The sequence below is a fragment of the Homalodisca vitripennis genome, chromosome 2, assembly GCF_021130785.1.
Source record: "Homalodisca vitripennis isolate AUS2020 chromosome 2, UT_GWSS_2.1, whole genome shotgun sequence".
NCBI lineage: Eukaryota > Metazoa > Arthropoda > Insecta > Hemiptera > Cicadellidae > Homalodisca > Homalodisca vitripennis.
The window spans coordinates 155,162,046-155,175,664 of NC_060208.1; the positions used below are offsets into that span (position 1 = coordinate 155,162,046).

At 29.4% G+C, this 13,619-nt stretch overlaps 1 protein-coding gene across 1 annotated transcript; it reads right to left on the reverse strand.

Moving 5' to 3' along the window:
- Positions 1 to 294: 294 nt before the first annotated feature.
- Positions 295 to 786, reverse strand: LOC124355862. Its single transcript, XM_046807016.1, has one exon. It carries the CDS (start codon positions 784 to 786, stop codon positions 295 to 297), a length of 492 nt encoding a protein of 163 aa, XP_046662972.1.
- Positions 787 to 13,619: the final 12,833 nt, after the last annotated feature.

Genomic DNA, 13,619 nt, shown 5'->3' on the forward strand with positions numbered 1-13,619 from the left:
TATCCAGCGGTGGGGCAGAGTGTTGTTGAGAAGCTGCCGAACATTGTTGTGCCAGTGAGGCGGAGCTCAATCCTGTTGGAAAAGGAAGTCAACAGAGTCTGCCAGAAGTTGTGGGAAAAGCCAATTCTGCAGCATTTGAAGATAGCTCATTCCATTCACAGTGTCTCCCTCAAAAAAGAAGGGACCGTAAACTTGTTTACGAGAGACTGCACAAAAAACGTTCACTTTCGGCGAGTCTCGTTCATGCTGAATAACGTCGTGAGGTTGTTCGAGTCCCCATGTACGCAAGTTATGTCAGTTTACTTTACCACTAGTATGAAATGTTGCTTTATCACTGAAAATTAATCGTGATAAAAATGTATCCACTTCCATGTCCTCAAGTAGAGCATTACTAAATTCAACAAGTTTCCTTTTATCACCAACCCGGAGAGCGTGTACTAATTTTAGTCTGTATGGTTTGTACAGCAAACGACGTCTTAACACTCGCCAGACAGTCATGTGAGGCATACCCAGTTGTCTGCTTGCACGGCGAGTAGACGTTCGTGGACTGCGCTCATACGTTTGCCGAACTGTTTGTACCATTTCGTCAGAAGTGCGAGGTCGGCCTGAAATTTTACCTTTGCACAAGCACCCTTTCTCTTCAAATTGGCGATACCATCGACGAATGTTTTTAGGTGAAGGCGGATCAATGCCGAAACGACGACGAAAATCACGCTGGACCGAAACAACTGACTCATCCTTGGCAAACTGCAACACACAAAACGCCTTTTGTTGAGCGGACACCATTTTACTTCAAACTGACTGGAAACGAAGAAGACGCACTGACCGACATCTAGCAGCGATTTTATGAAACTATAGGCCACGCCCATTCCAAATACACAGCTTTCCTTGCCCGCACGGCTTATGTTTCGTAATTATTACCGTACAAAATCAGGTCATTCTTTTTGATACACCCGGAAAGAGCCTAATCTTATGAATAAAAATGAATCTTTAAACATGATGCTAAATGCTTATCTCTAGAACGGGTGAAAAACAATTTTTTTATATATCTCAAGAAGGTCCATTAGATATGGAGATAATAGATAAGATACATAAATGAAGTCTAAAAGCATAACAAGTTTCCCAGAATACTTAAGAAATCGAGAAAATTATTTACATACTTACCAAACGAAATAAAATGTTCATTGACATTAAACAGCTGTTCGGAAAGGGGTCAAATTTGTAAGTAAAACTTCAATCTTAAAAATAAACATTATAATATTTGTTTGGATTCTGCAGTATTCCAGCAAAATTGTTAATCTTTTTTTAGTTTAAAACTTTATTGGACTGCAGCGAATATTACAATAAATAATTATAGTTCTGTTCCTAATACTTGTCTCTAAATAACATGATTTAATATTCTTTTTTATCTTTCTAATGTACGAAGTTCTATTATCCTTTCAAATATTCTTTTGCCAGTAATAAGTTTGTTGTCGAAAATTTTAAATTAAATTGTATGGGTTCCATCAGCAAGTTTCAGTACACCATTTTAAAAATGTATTTCCTACTTACATATTAAGTAAAGATATAGTGCGGTATTCTAATCTTCCTTTAATGTTTATGTGTAAGTGTTATGATAAATTTTTGATGCAAAATAGGTTTAATTTCAGCATTCTTGTTAGTTAAGGGTTTGGGTATTACAGTTTCTCGATAGGAAATATTTTACAAAGTTATATTTAAATTAACGTATTTCTTGTATTTTTACTTTTATTGTTTAGTCTATATCCAATTATCGCTGACGAAAACAATGGCTGTAATATGTTATGTTTTAAAGTAAAGTTATCGGTCAAAACTTAATAGTAAAATTATGTATCAGCAGAACTAAATTGCTACTGTTTATGTTTCGTGCTGGGTAAATTCTTAAATCTGAAAATAGCATTATTTAAAACATAAACATATTGAAACTTGATTGAAAGTTAGACCAAATCTTCCTAAATATAGCTTTTACGCATGTGTATTTCCTCATTGTGTAAACCTTAAATGAATAGTAATGTAAAATCAAGTAGGCGCTGAGATTTATAAGAAAGTCCTGATAGCTAGTAGTATTATTTTCATCCTTTTTCGTGAACATCCACTTAAAGCAGTTTCTAGATGGATGCACATTAACGTGGAAGGTGAAATGTCAATAACCATCTGTAGGTCATTGGGATAAATCCTCAAAATTACAGTTTAATTTATCTCAATAGTATTTTCGGGACTTTATCAACTTAAACTTAGAAGTCAAAGGATTCTTTTCATAGATGGTTCATAAAATTACTTAATTAATTTTTGGAACGTTAAAAATTGCATTGTTTCTAATATATTTTTAATATTTAAATGACACTAAACAGAAACTAACAGTATTGAATTCTCAATGAAGTCATCAGTGTTCTTTATTTGTGTTTGAAAATTTTCTGTTAGAGGTTATTGATAAATACAGATACTATTTGAGTTGGCCAATAAGTAGTTAAAATAGGAAGTTCTGGAGGTAGCCTAATATATTTATAACATTTATTAAGTAATTAACAAGATAGAAAGTAGACATAATGGGAAATTTAGGAGTTTGTAAATTTATTGTTTTAACAAATAGCTTTTATTTTTTCCATGTTGTTTTAGAGATATTTTTATAATAGTTTTAAATTTTTTGGATGCACATTGACAGACATACAGGCAGACATAAGTATAATGTTTCTAGACCTTCTTGTGATACGCTTATCAAACGCACAAACTATTAGCCTTTGAATTATAATACGAAATATAGACTACCATTATAATTACATCCGTTTAAACAACCCCGAATACAAAATGTTTTGCAATTTACACACAATATGTACAACGATTACTTGTTCTGCAGATATTCACCCACATATTTCCAAAATAATTAATTACTATACGAGATGGGACCTGTCACTATAAAGCTTGCTGTACCAGGTCCTAAAGCCAAATAATGTACTAATCTGTTGTATAACTCTGTATCGTAAAGATAAATTTATTTAGTACTAGCTGTTCCCCGCGGCTTTGCACGCTTTTCCTACGCTTTGCCCGTGTAGGTGAACTTCTGGTTTAATTTAAATATATTTCCAACGCCGGTGTAGAGTTTGCGTTGTTGCCACGATCAAGAAAACCTATTTATGTTTATAGCCATTTTTAACGTACCTATACTTTGTTATAAAGTTGTCTACTTTACACTCAAGCTTTAAGTTCAATCAGAAATGTATCTTAAAGACAAATAAACATAATAACTTCAAATAGGTTTTGGCTATGTAATAAACGTAACTGTCTCGTAATTGCAGTTTATAGTGTGCAGGCGCTTTGAAACCTTTTATCTTTTGCAGCGCCGCTTGGTGGTGAGTTACATCAATGGGCTTAGCATATAAACCTTCTCCGTGGAAAAATACGTATACATACTGTACACATTTTTATAATGGTCGGTCTAATAGTCTGCGATTCTATAAAGGGCATAAACACGATAATTTATTTATATATAATATAATATATATATAAATATATATTACATATAATATATATTATATATATAATTTCATTTATAATATATATATATACACACATATATATATATATATATATATATATATATATATACAGTATATATATATATAGATAATAATAATAACAAATCACATTTAGTTTCAATCGCTGCTTGATGGGTGCACTAATTTGTACAATATGAGTTACGTGTATTTATTTTTATTTAATGATCTTTAGCAAAGTTTTTACAGGATTTTTCAGTAAAAAATATATTTAGCATGGTATTTTTTATATTAGATCAAGCTAATAACTATGTTACGTCTACATAACAAATTATGTTAAAATATATTATATTATGAATATATAATATACATTTATAAAAAAAATAAATATTTTAAATCGTCAAGAATTACCTGGAACTATTGATATCTTCAAGCAACACAATTATTTCGGCTGACATCGACTGAAGGGAATCTCCTCCAATGCACCAGGTAGCCTCAGGTAGCAATTTAGAGTATTGGAATATTGCATTACTGACTAATAGTCTCTTAGTCAAAGCCAAACTTTTTCATCCCTTGAGCCATGAAGTAGTAGCTAATTAATTATACAAACTCGCATGATAAATAGAATCATTTGGACAACCGGACATTTAACCATCAGACTTTGAAGTTATCTATTGACAAATTCTAATGTTATTACAACAAATAAATATTACTGAAGTTCTCAAAAATTACAACTTATGTTTTTATATAATATAATAAAATGTATAATAAAAGAAAAAGAGTTCACATAAATCCTTTAACCCTTAGAGCGCTGAATACAATATCCTATATTTTCCCCTAGCGTGCTATTAGCGTAGAAAATAAATTTTTAATTTGTTTAAAGTTCTATTTGATTTAATAATGTTAAACTTCTTATAGGATAAAAAACGTAAAATCTTATTTTTTAATGACTTTTGTAATTTTTACAGATTAAAATGTACAGCAAAGCAAAACATGGAATTTTCCAATTTCCAAAATACTTTTGTAAATGACAAAATTCGAAGCACGAAGTATTTTAAATAGAAGTAACAATTGCTGAAATAATACAACTGTAAGAAATTGTCAGAAATGTCGAAAACACGCAACTCAACACAGGAACAAGCTTACGCGCACGTCTCTTCAACAGCACTGGTTGGCCTCACCACGCGATAAATCACGTAAGACACACCAGTCTGCAGGTCAGAATGGCGTTTAGTTGCTGTGGCAACCAGTTTCGAATCGGTAACGGATGAATCGAGCGCAGTCGTTGCCTGAGGTTCGGACAACGTTATATCTCATTCTAACGGCAGTTTTACGAACTATAGTTCACGACAAAAAATAAAAACTTAGATTGCAAGATTTCCCGTAATATGCGTTGTAAGGGTTAATATTTCGACTAATATTGTCGTTTTCAAGAAGTATACAAAAAGTGTATATAGGCTAAGAATTAAAAGAAAAACATATAAATTTTTAGAATCAGCTGAAATGCTCTTTTTTTATTTATGGTGTAATTTTTTAAACTCCTTGGTATATTATAAGAAAAGGGTTTTATCTTAAAATTTTGATTAATAATATAAAAAGGCGTTTTAATAGCTCAAAATTAAATATTAACAATTTTGTTGTTTTGGAGTTGTACATTCATAAAAAATAAATAAAAATAATTAAAAAATAGACAATACATTGCTTTAGATTTGCTAGATTAATTTAGACCATTTAACACATCATTTATTATTTAATCCAAAAGGTAATTTTGACTTAGTGACTAATTGATATGCCTGTTCTAAATTTTCTAATAGAATTTTGGAAGAATCTTCTGGTACTATACACATCCCTTTAAATGTGTATCTATTATAAAATATTTCGTTATGAGCCAACGCATGTCGTGAAACAATGCAAAGTACCAGAATATTTCTCAGATGATTAAAAAAATGTATATGTTAACTTTTGATTCTTAGCTTATATAAAATTTTTGTATCCTTTTTGAAAACGAGAATATTAGTCGACATAGGATTTATGTGAAGTCTTTTTCTTTTATTGTATAAAGAAGGCTCTGCGCATTTATTTTCTGCATACAGTATATATATATATATATATATATATATATATATATATATATATATATATATATATAGATATATATGTATATATATAAAACTCAAATGACATGCAAGATAATCACTTACCAAAGTTTAATTACATTTCTCTTTGTAAAATATTTTATATTCCTCCTACAGCACGAGTAATATCATTGCAAGCCTAGATGTTTCGATTATATGTATTTAAAATATATTTATAACTATCAGTAAAAAATTTTAATAATGTATTGATCGGGAGAAAGTAATATCCTTTACTTACGCAACTTGTAAGCAAAATCTTTAAAGTCTAAGTGCGTTCAATAGCACTTTGTGCGCCACAATCCAGACTCACTTTGATGTGTATCTTAATATAGTGATAGCTTAGCAAACAATCAGTACCTAATTGAACACTCTTGTGACAATTGGAAAACACTGTTAAAATACTAAATGGTGATAAAACTATATGTTTACAAATGGTATACTTTTGGACAAAACAATTTGAAACCAAAGGTTTCATCACTATGCGACACCACAAATAATTGTTTACGTTCTTTTAATTACAATAAAATTAATATTATAGTACCATATAGTGTAAATACGCAAACACAAGAATTTTGGAAATATTTCCGCTAGTATGAGAAATTACATATGGCTAAAATATAGTACCATATAGTGTAAATACGCAAACACAATAATTTTGGAAATATTTCCGCTAGTATGAGAAATTACATATGGCTAAAATTGTTTTTAATAATAACTTGAGAATAAAGAAGACTGGAATTTTCATTGGGGACCTTTTCATAGTATATGAGATTTTCTTTATTCTGTTTTTGTTTAATGCCTCCCTGGGAAGCATTTATTTTAGTTGAATTTATTACCTTTTATTGTTAGATTTTTACTGGATGTTATGTGTCCCGATTCAATGCAGTGCTTATCTACAGCAGATGTTTCAATTCTTCCATATTTTGTCTGTGATAAATACTCTTTAAATCGTGTTTTTATTGTTCTTTTTGTTTGTCTAATATGAATTTTGTCAGATTCATCTCATCCAATTTTATAAACTCATGATTTATTTTGTCATATGATATTTTGTCTTTATGGTTTCCAAAAATGTTGGATAGTTTGTTGCTTGTTTTGTGAGTGACAGTTTTATTTGTACGTTTTTTAAAAGTTTTGCATATTTTGTTCCAGAAAGTGCCGTATGTTGTGCAAATAAATGATCTTTTTTATGTCTTAAGGTGGCCTTCATGTCGTTTAATCTTTTCTAGTTCCTTATTTCAAAGCCTTTTTAGTATATTGTCAATAAGTTGTATAGTGTAACCATTGAACATGGTAATACTTTTTATGTTATTTAGTTCCTAACTGTAGTTTTCTGTTAATATTGGCGTATTTAAAAGTCTATAAATCATTGAATTAAATTTTCCTATTTTTTGTGAAGGTAGATGGTAAGATTCATTGATTATAAATCTATCTGTATGAGTTTCCTGTAGATATCGAATTCAAATTTTCACAAATGTTCAAATTAAGGATATAATGAAAATAATTGCAGCTTGGTTAACTCATAAAAATTTACAATAGTAAATAATTGAGGAATGATACATTTACATCTTATGATTAATTTATGTGTGAATCAGAGCACATTCCAATTGAGAGAGTCTTACTACACCCAAATTGATGGAACGGCTACGGTAAATCCTCTTTCATGTTTTGTTACCAATATTTTATGATCCATTTGAAAACTAAAGCCAAATCTAAAATGACATATTTCCCTAGAAAATAGATACGATACGTCGATGATTTCTTTACAATATTTAATAAAAATTAGAAAACCTTACAAGATTGTATCACAACTCTATTCGTTTTATAACTATATTAAATTTACATATGAAATTGAACAAAACAATAGTACCCCATTCATAGACGTATTGGTGATTATAAATTAAACAACAAATTTATTTTACTTTTAATTATTATTAATAAAGTTATGAAATTAATATTTGTTACTAGCAAAACTCTTACAAAAATACGCCTTTAAAATCACACATTTATTTAAATAGTTTAAACCACAGTTATAAATAAAATGACAATTAGTTTACTACATACTGAACAGAAAGTCAGAAAACAGAATAACAAACATACATATTTTAGTTATGTATATGTTACTAGTTACAGCGGAGTATAATGATTATAATATATAGAATGAATGCACAAGCTATACATGTATTTATAGGGGTGATAATCATAACGACTAATTGTTAACTATACATCGATCATCGGTACTTTAGCGACGAGCTCTTGTAGTTTCCCGGCTTGGTCCAATTAGCGGGTTGATTTCCCCTGAGCTCCACGCCAAACATGAAGTAGTAATTGCTAGGCAAAACTGTTTAAATTAGGAATCAGCTTTAGTGATAAAATGTTGACTTGGATGTATGCAAACATACCTATTCGTTATTGGAGTTTCTCAGTGCTATGATAATTTCAAACACACTTACCATAGTTTATTGGGAAGGAAACTCTCTTAATACAAAAATAACAAACAAAATATTGGAAAACACTTTATAAATTTTCGTACGTCTCTGCGTACTTCTTCAATGAACATTGTATAAATAGTAACTAACTTGAATAACTAAACTAACTAGGAATATAAATATATTTTATTATATATAAACCACAGAGGCCTTAATTGTTTTCGATTGAATTATTTAGTATTTGGCCGAACGCGTCCCATATACATTTAAAAAAACAAACTATCATATGATCGGAAGGCCAAATATCTGTCAATCAACTTTTATTAACATTAATTAAATTTCTATTTATGTCAATAGCCGTATTTAATTTCAATATGCAATTTGGATTGATATTTCAATATATATATATATATATACACACACACACACACACACACACACACACACACACACACACACACACACACACACACACACACACATATATATATATATATTGATAGATTGAAACTTCATTCAGGTGTTACAGAATATCAATTATAATTAATTATACTCTGTTTACAGTTTGTTATTAACGATGGATGACACGTCATGATTGCAGGTTTTCTGTTATATACGATCGTTAATGTTAAGAAAATATAACTTTACGTTTCACTTCTACCGAAACCGATCGCCTTCAGATCAGATGTCAAACTTTTAAGGCATACAATTGATTATTAACAAAAAGGTTCTGGATGGCAACTTTGATAGTTTGAAATGGCCAAGTGTTATAATGCACCGCCATTAACCTTACGTTTACAATAAATCTTACTTTTTTATTCTATATCTGTTAAGATTTATCAAGACTTCGTAGTTACTTCAAAGGTTTTGTAGTTAAAGTGGCCTAGATTAAGATCTGAATAGATCGAATAGTACTTCTTTTAACCGTTGTAAATACCTCCGGAGAAAGAAAACCTCGCAGTTTGTCCACTTTACTGCGAGTAGATGTGGTAAAATAATCCAAATATCATGGTAGACCGTCTGTAACTCTCATTACAAACTAATTATCTCGTAACGCTGTTAATAAATAACAGTGAGAGACATTTCAAGGATTAAAAATTGAAATTTAAGTGTGACATGTGATGCATGCAATTGAGAAGCACTAGACAGGTGCTCAAAAATGTTACTATTACATGCCCTCCAATTTGTATAACAACCAAGTACTTACATTTTTGTCTAACTAAATGGCTTTTTGTGTGGTTTGTTATAGATAACGCAAGTTTGAATGTGAAATATAATAAAAAATATTGTTCGAATTTAGAAAATTAATACTATACTCGATATATGCTTTTATAAATACAAATTATAATTCTGTGTACTAGTAATGTTGTATTATACTTGGTTCGACAATGTACTTATAGTTCTAAAACTGAGTGTTTACACTTTTTGCAATAACGTCTATATTTTACAATAGAGACCCGACTTGAAGTTTTTATTTTTCGAAATAATGCAGCGGTGAATTAAGTTAAAGTGGTTGCTTTAATTTAAATTTCTTTAGTTTCAATATATCTTAGCGCAATCGTACCTTTCTGTCAATAGCTCGAGATAAATTTGAGTTAATGCATACTTGTAACGCATATGTGTTACAAGTATGCGTAAAAAAAAATAATAATACAAAATTCTTCGTTCTTAATTTAATTTTGTTCTTATTAGTCTTGGAGACAAGAACCGATTTACATTCTATTAGCACAGAACCTGCAAATACCTGAGAGGATGTCTAAGTACAATGTAAAAAATGTTTAATATATTGATAATTTTTACACAAAAGAAACTACTGTCAGAGACGCCAATGGAAACTTTAATAGCTTCAACAAACTATGACCAAACTTTCAAGAGGTAAAGTTTATTTTCTTTACCTGGTTGGCTTACGATGATATTACTATTATTTATGTGTTAGAGAGTAAGTACTATATTTAAAATAGAACAAATATAATTGGAGTAAACAATCTCAGTTGCATATTATAAACGCTTTCTAAGTTTTTCAAAATTAACACAGCTGTTGATGAATTATTTTCTTGGGATAAGACCTTTTATTTATAAAAAAAATAGAAGTAGCTCACATCTACCAGATGATATTGAATTTAATATTATTTTCATAACGTTGAGTAATACAAAAACTAATACTCACATTCTACTTACAAAAGTTATTGAATTATATAAATCGGTTTATAAATTCTGTAGTATTTAATTTGGCCGACAATAAATATGGTACGTTACGAGAGAAAGAATAAACATAGAGGTTGAAATTCAACAATTATTAGAACTCCGTATAGATCACCGCTAACTAAATTAAAACTAGTATTCAAATACATGGAAGTTAGTGTCAATCTCTAGTAGTATCCCGGTGTATTCCAATTAGCTGGTTTGATTTCCCCTGGCGCGCTGCGTCATACAACAAGTTTGATTCAGGATCCATCTTCAGTGCCTAAATGGTGACACGATTTTTTTCAAATTATTTCTAATTATTGTTTCTAAGTTCTATTAAATCGTTAAAAATTAAATAACAAATGCGTGACATTTTTTTTAAATAGCAGTATATAACGAAAAGAACACATACAAATATATCTCCAAACATTAGTATAGTAATGTACAGTGTTACATTTTACTATCTTACTTCAGTTGATTATAAGCCGGGTTTGTTTGTTAAGTTTCCGAGAACAATTTGTCAATACGTCAGTGGCACAATATTTGGAGAACTCTTTATATCTTTCAATAGAAGTTTAATACGAGTATAGTTTCATGCAAGTTTTGTAGAATTATTCATGGAAATCGCAAGGGTGAAATATCTCAAAGGAATTATGTTAATTAGCTAGTAGGTAACACATAATACTTAATTAATTTTAATCTCAAAACCTTCTCTGCAAATGTTTACAGATATATTAATTAGATATTTAAGTAATACGTGCTTAATCATGAAACTTAATGTTATTATTACTAATATCGTGCTTAGTATCTTAATGTTTGCAAATCATAATACTATAAAAACCAGAAGTGATCATAATTTAAATATTTTTTTACTTTAAATTAATACCTCTTAGTAGTCATATTTATAGTACATTACACTATATAAGTTACTTATTGCAGACTAAAATTATATTTATTGTAATAGCCAATCTCAATTGATTATTAATATAAAACCTATTTGCACACGTTGGTACAGTCTTGTTGCAAACCATTTATTCCTATCCCGCGGCTACGCTTATAACGAGGAAGAGTTTAATTAAACTTGTCTTTTGAAGAAGACTTTAGAAGAAGCTTTATAAAACTTACTGCTATTGAAATAATTGCTTCCACACAATTTATTATTTTTGGAATGCCTTTAAAGCTTTACTATCTATTTCAAATTTTTAACCTGGTAAATCATATTGTGAACACATTTTATTCTCTTTTTTATACCCTTTTCCAAAAGTCTCCAAATGTAATTTCTATTTTCATTCCAATAATTATAACTGTAAAACTGCAAGTAAAATATTATATTCGATTTAATCAAAGATCAATTATCTTATTCTTAAGAAAACATTATAAGAGAGAGCTATGAAATATCACTATTCATTGTTGTAGCAAACTACCGAAACAATAGATTAAACCTAATTAAATATATGAATTAAATATTAAATAGTGTAAACTAGGTTTAAAACGCTGAAATTCTAGTTTTTTAACGGTACGTCTTGGTACTGGCGATTATATTTAATAATTAGTATAATAATTAATAATAATTATCTTAAGGGAAAACATTTCTGAACGATTACTGGCAGTAATATTAGTTATATTTGTAAACGATTAGCTGAAAGCTAAATAATGAAACCTAAAAATATATCAGTTAGATTTAATATTCGTAGGGCGAACTGGTTTAGTTTTATTGAATATATCTAAGGAGTTATCTTTTGGTAATACTCATTATATTTATTGTAGTCATTTAAGTAACATGGAGCCAACATTTTATAAAAAACACTTTTTTATTAAAATCTCAGGTATACATAGAAATGTTAAGTGATATGTGAAGGTTTCTTTGTTATTGTTAGACACACAATGTTAGTATACAGTTTAAAATTGTTTTTTTTTTCATATTATGCTTACATTAAAAATAAATATAACAAATAGTATATGCACTCTATACATAAGAAACAATCATAATGACTTTTACTCTGTCCTGTCGATGCCACGATGAAAGTTTTTAATTTTCTACATTAGAAACTGAACTAAGATTATACAAGTTCTGGACAAGTTGGGCTCTACTTGGCTTTTGCGTGGTTAAATTTAAATATAACTAGGTCACGGTAAAAATTGTTATACTACTCATTTATACAAAAAAATTTAGAAGAACAATCCCAAATGCAAATCTACTGTAAGCTTTTATAAACCTTTATTTCATGAAATTTTTATTTTGTTTGCACGTTATAAAGTAAAGGCAAGTTATAAAATTAAAATCGGTTATATATTTATTAGTATGGAGTTTACATTGCGAAAACTACATATTGTATGTTACACTGTCTAATTTAAAAATTATGTTAGAGAAAAACTTAAGCACTCTTGATTTTCACTCACATGTCCTTGCCTATCCAATTTCTCATAACACTGAAAGGAGCGTAAAATTCACGTTAGTGAATTATTTTTTCCCTCATAAGAATCCTAATAGTTTTCTTACCTGTTAACTGTGGTTGATGGAGTTATCAGATATGTTACATCTTTGGGCTGCATAGTCACATGCTCACTGTTAGACGGGTCTTATTAGAGAGTAATGAGAAGTAATTTTTACTTGATATAATTTAAGCCCCTTAAGTCTTAGTCCATAAAACGTACAATTTATATTTTTCTTCAGGATGGACTTTCTTTAAAGATTTACTATGACAGTTAAACAGAGCCTATTTCACTAATTACTAGTGATGAACTCCTGTATGTACCTGTTGGTGCACACAGCATCTGTCGAACAGGGTCGTATAGAATATTATACTATTTAGCCTTACATTGCTTCATGGGAAACCATGTTGTTACCGAGCAGAAACAAAATAGAAAATAACACAATATTGTAAATGTCACTTACATGACACATTTCAGTAACTTGTCAATGCATGGTGTTAAATAACGTTATTGGATTGGTTAGTGATAAGCAATGTTTGAACACTTTACCATAATATATTCATAATATACTTTGTTACTTTTATAACAAGTCTAAATTTAAAGGGCTTTATTTTCTGTGTTTTCTCGGTGTTTTTGAATCAGAAACCTATAATGAAAAACCTAGTATTATATGTCAAATAAGTATTTACAATACAATAATTTCATTCCTTGCACCACCAATACATGCGGTTCAATAAATTAGTCTACGGAAAAGACCATTTCTGTCAAATGCAATGTTTTGTGTAGTTGTTCCCAGTCAGTATATTGCATTGGTTCACCTTTTCATTCAGACATTTTACCTGTACTCTATTCAATCCAGCTTTTTTTAAACATTACAAACTAATTAATCATTGTTATTAAAAATAAATACCTGTAATTTAACTATTCTTTGA

Bases quoted from the DNA above. Each gene is read 5' to 3' on its own strand.
- LOC124355862 (XM_046807016.1), bottom strand. From the start codon at position 786: ATGGTGTCCGCTCAACAAAAGGCGTTTTGTGTGTTGCAGTTTGCCAAG.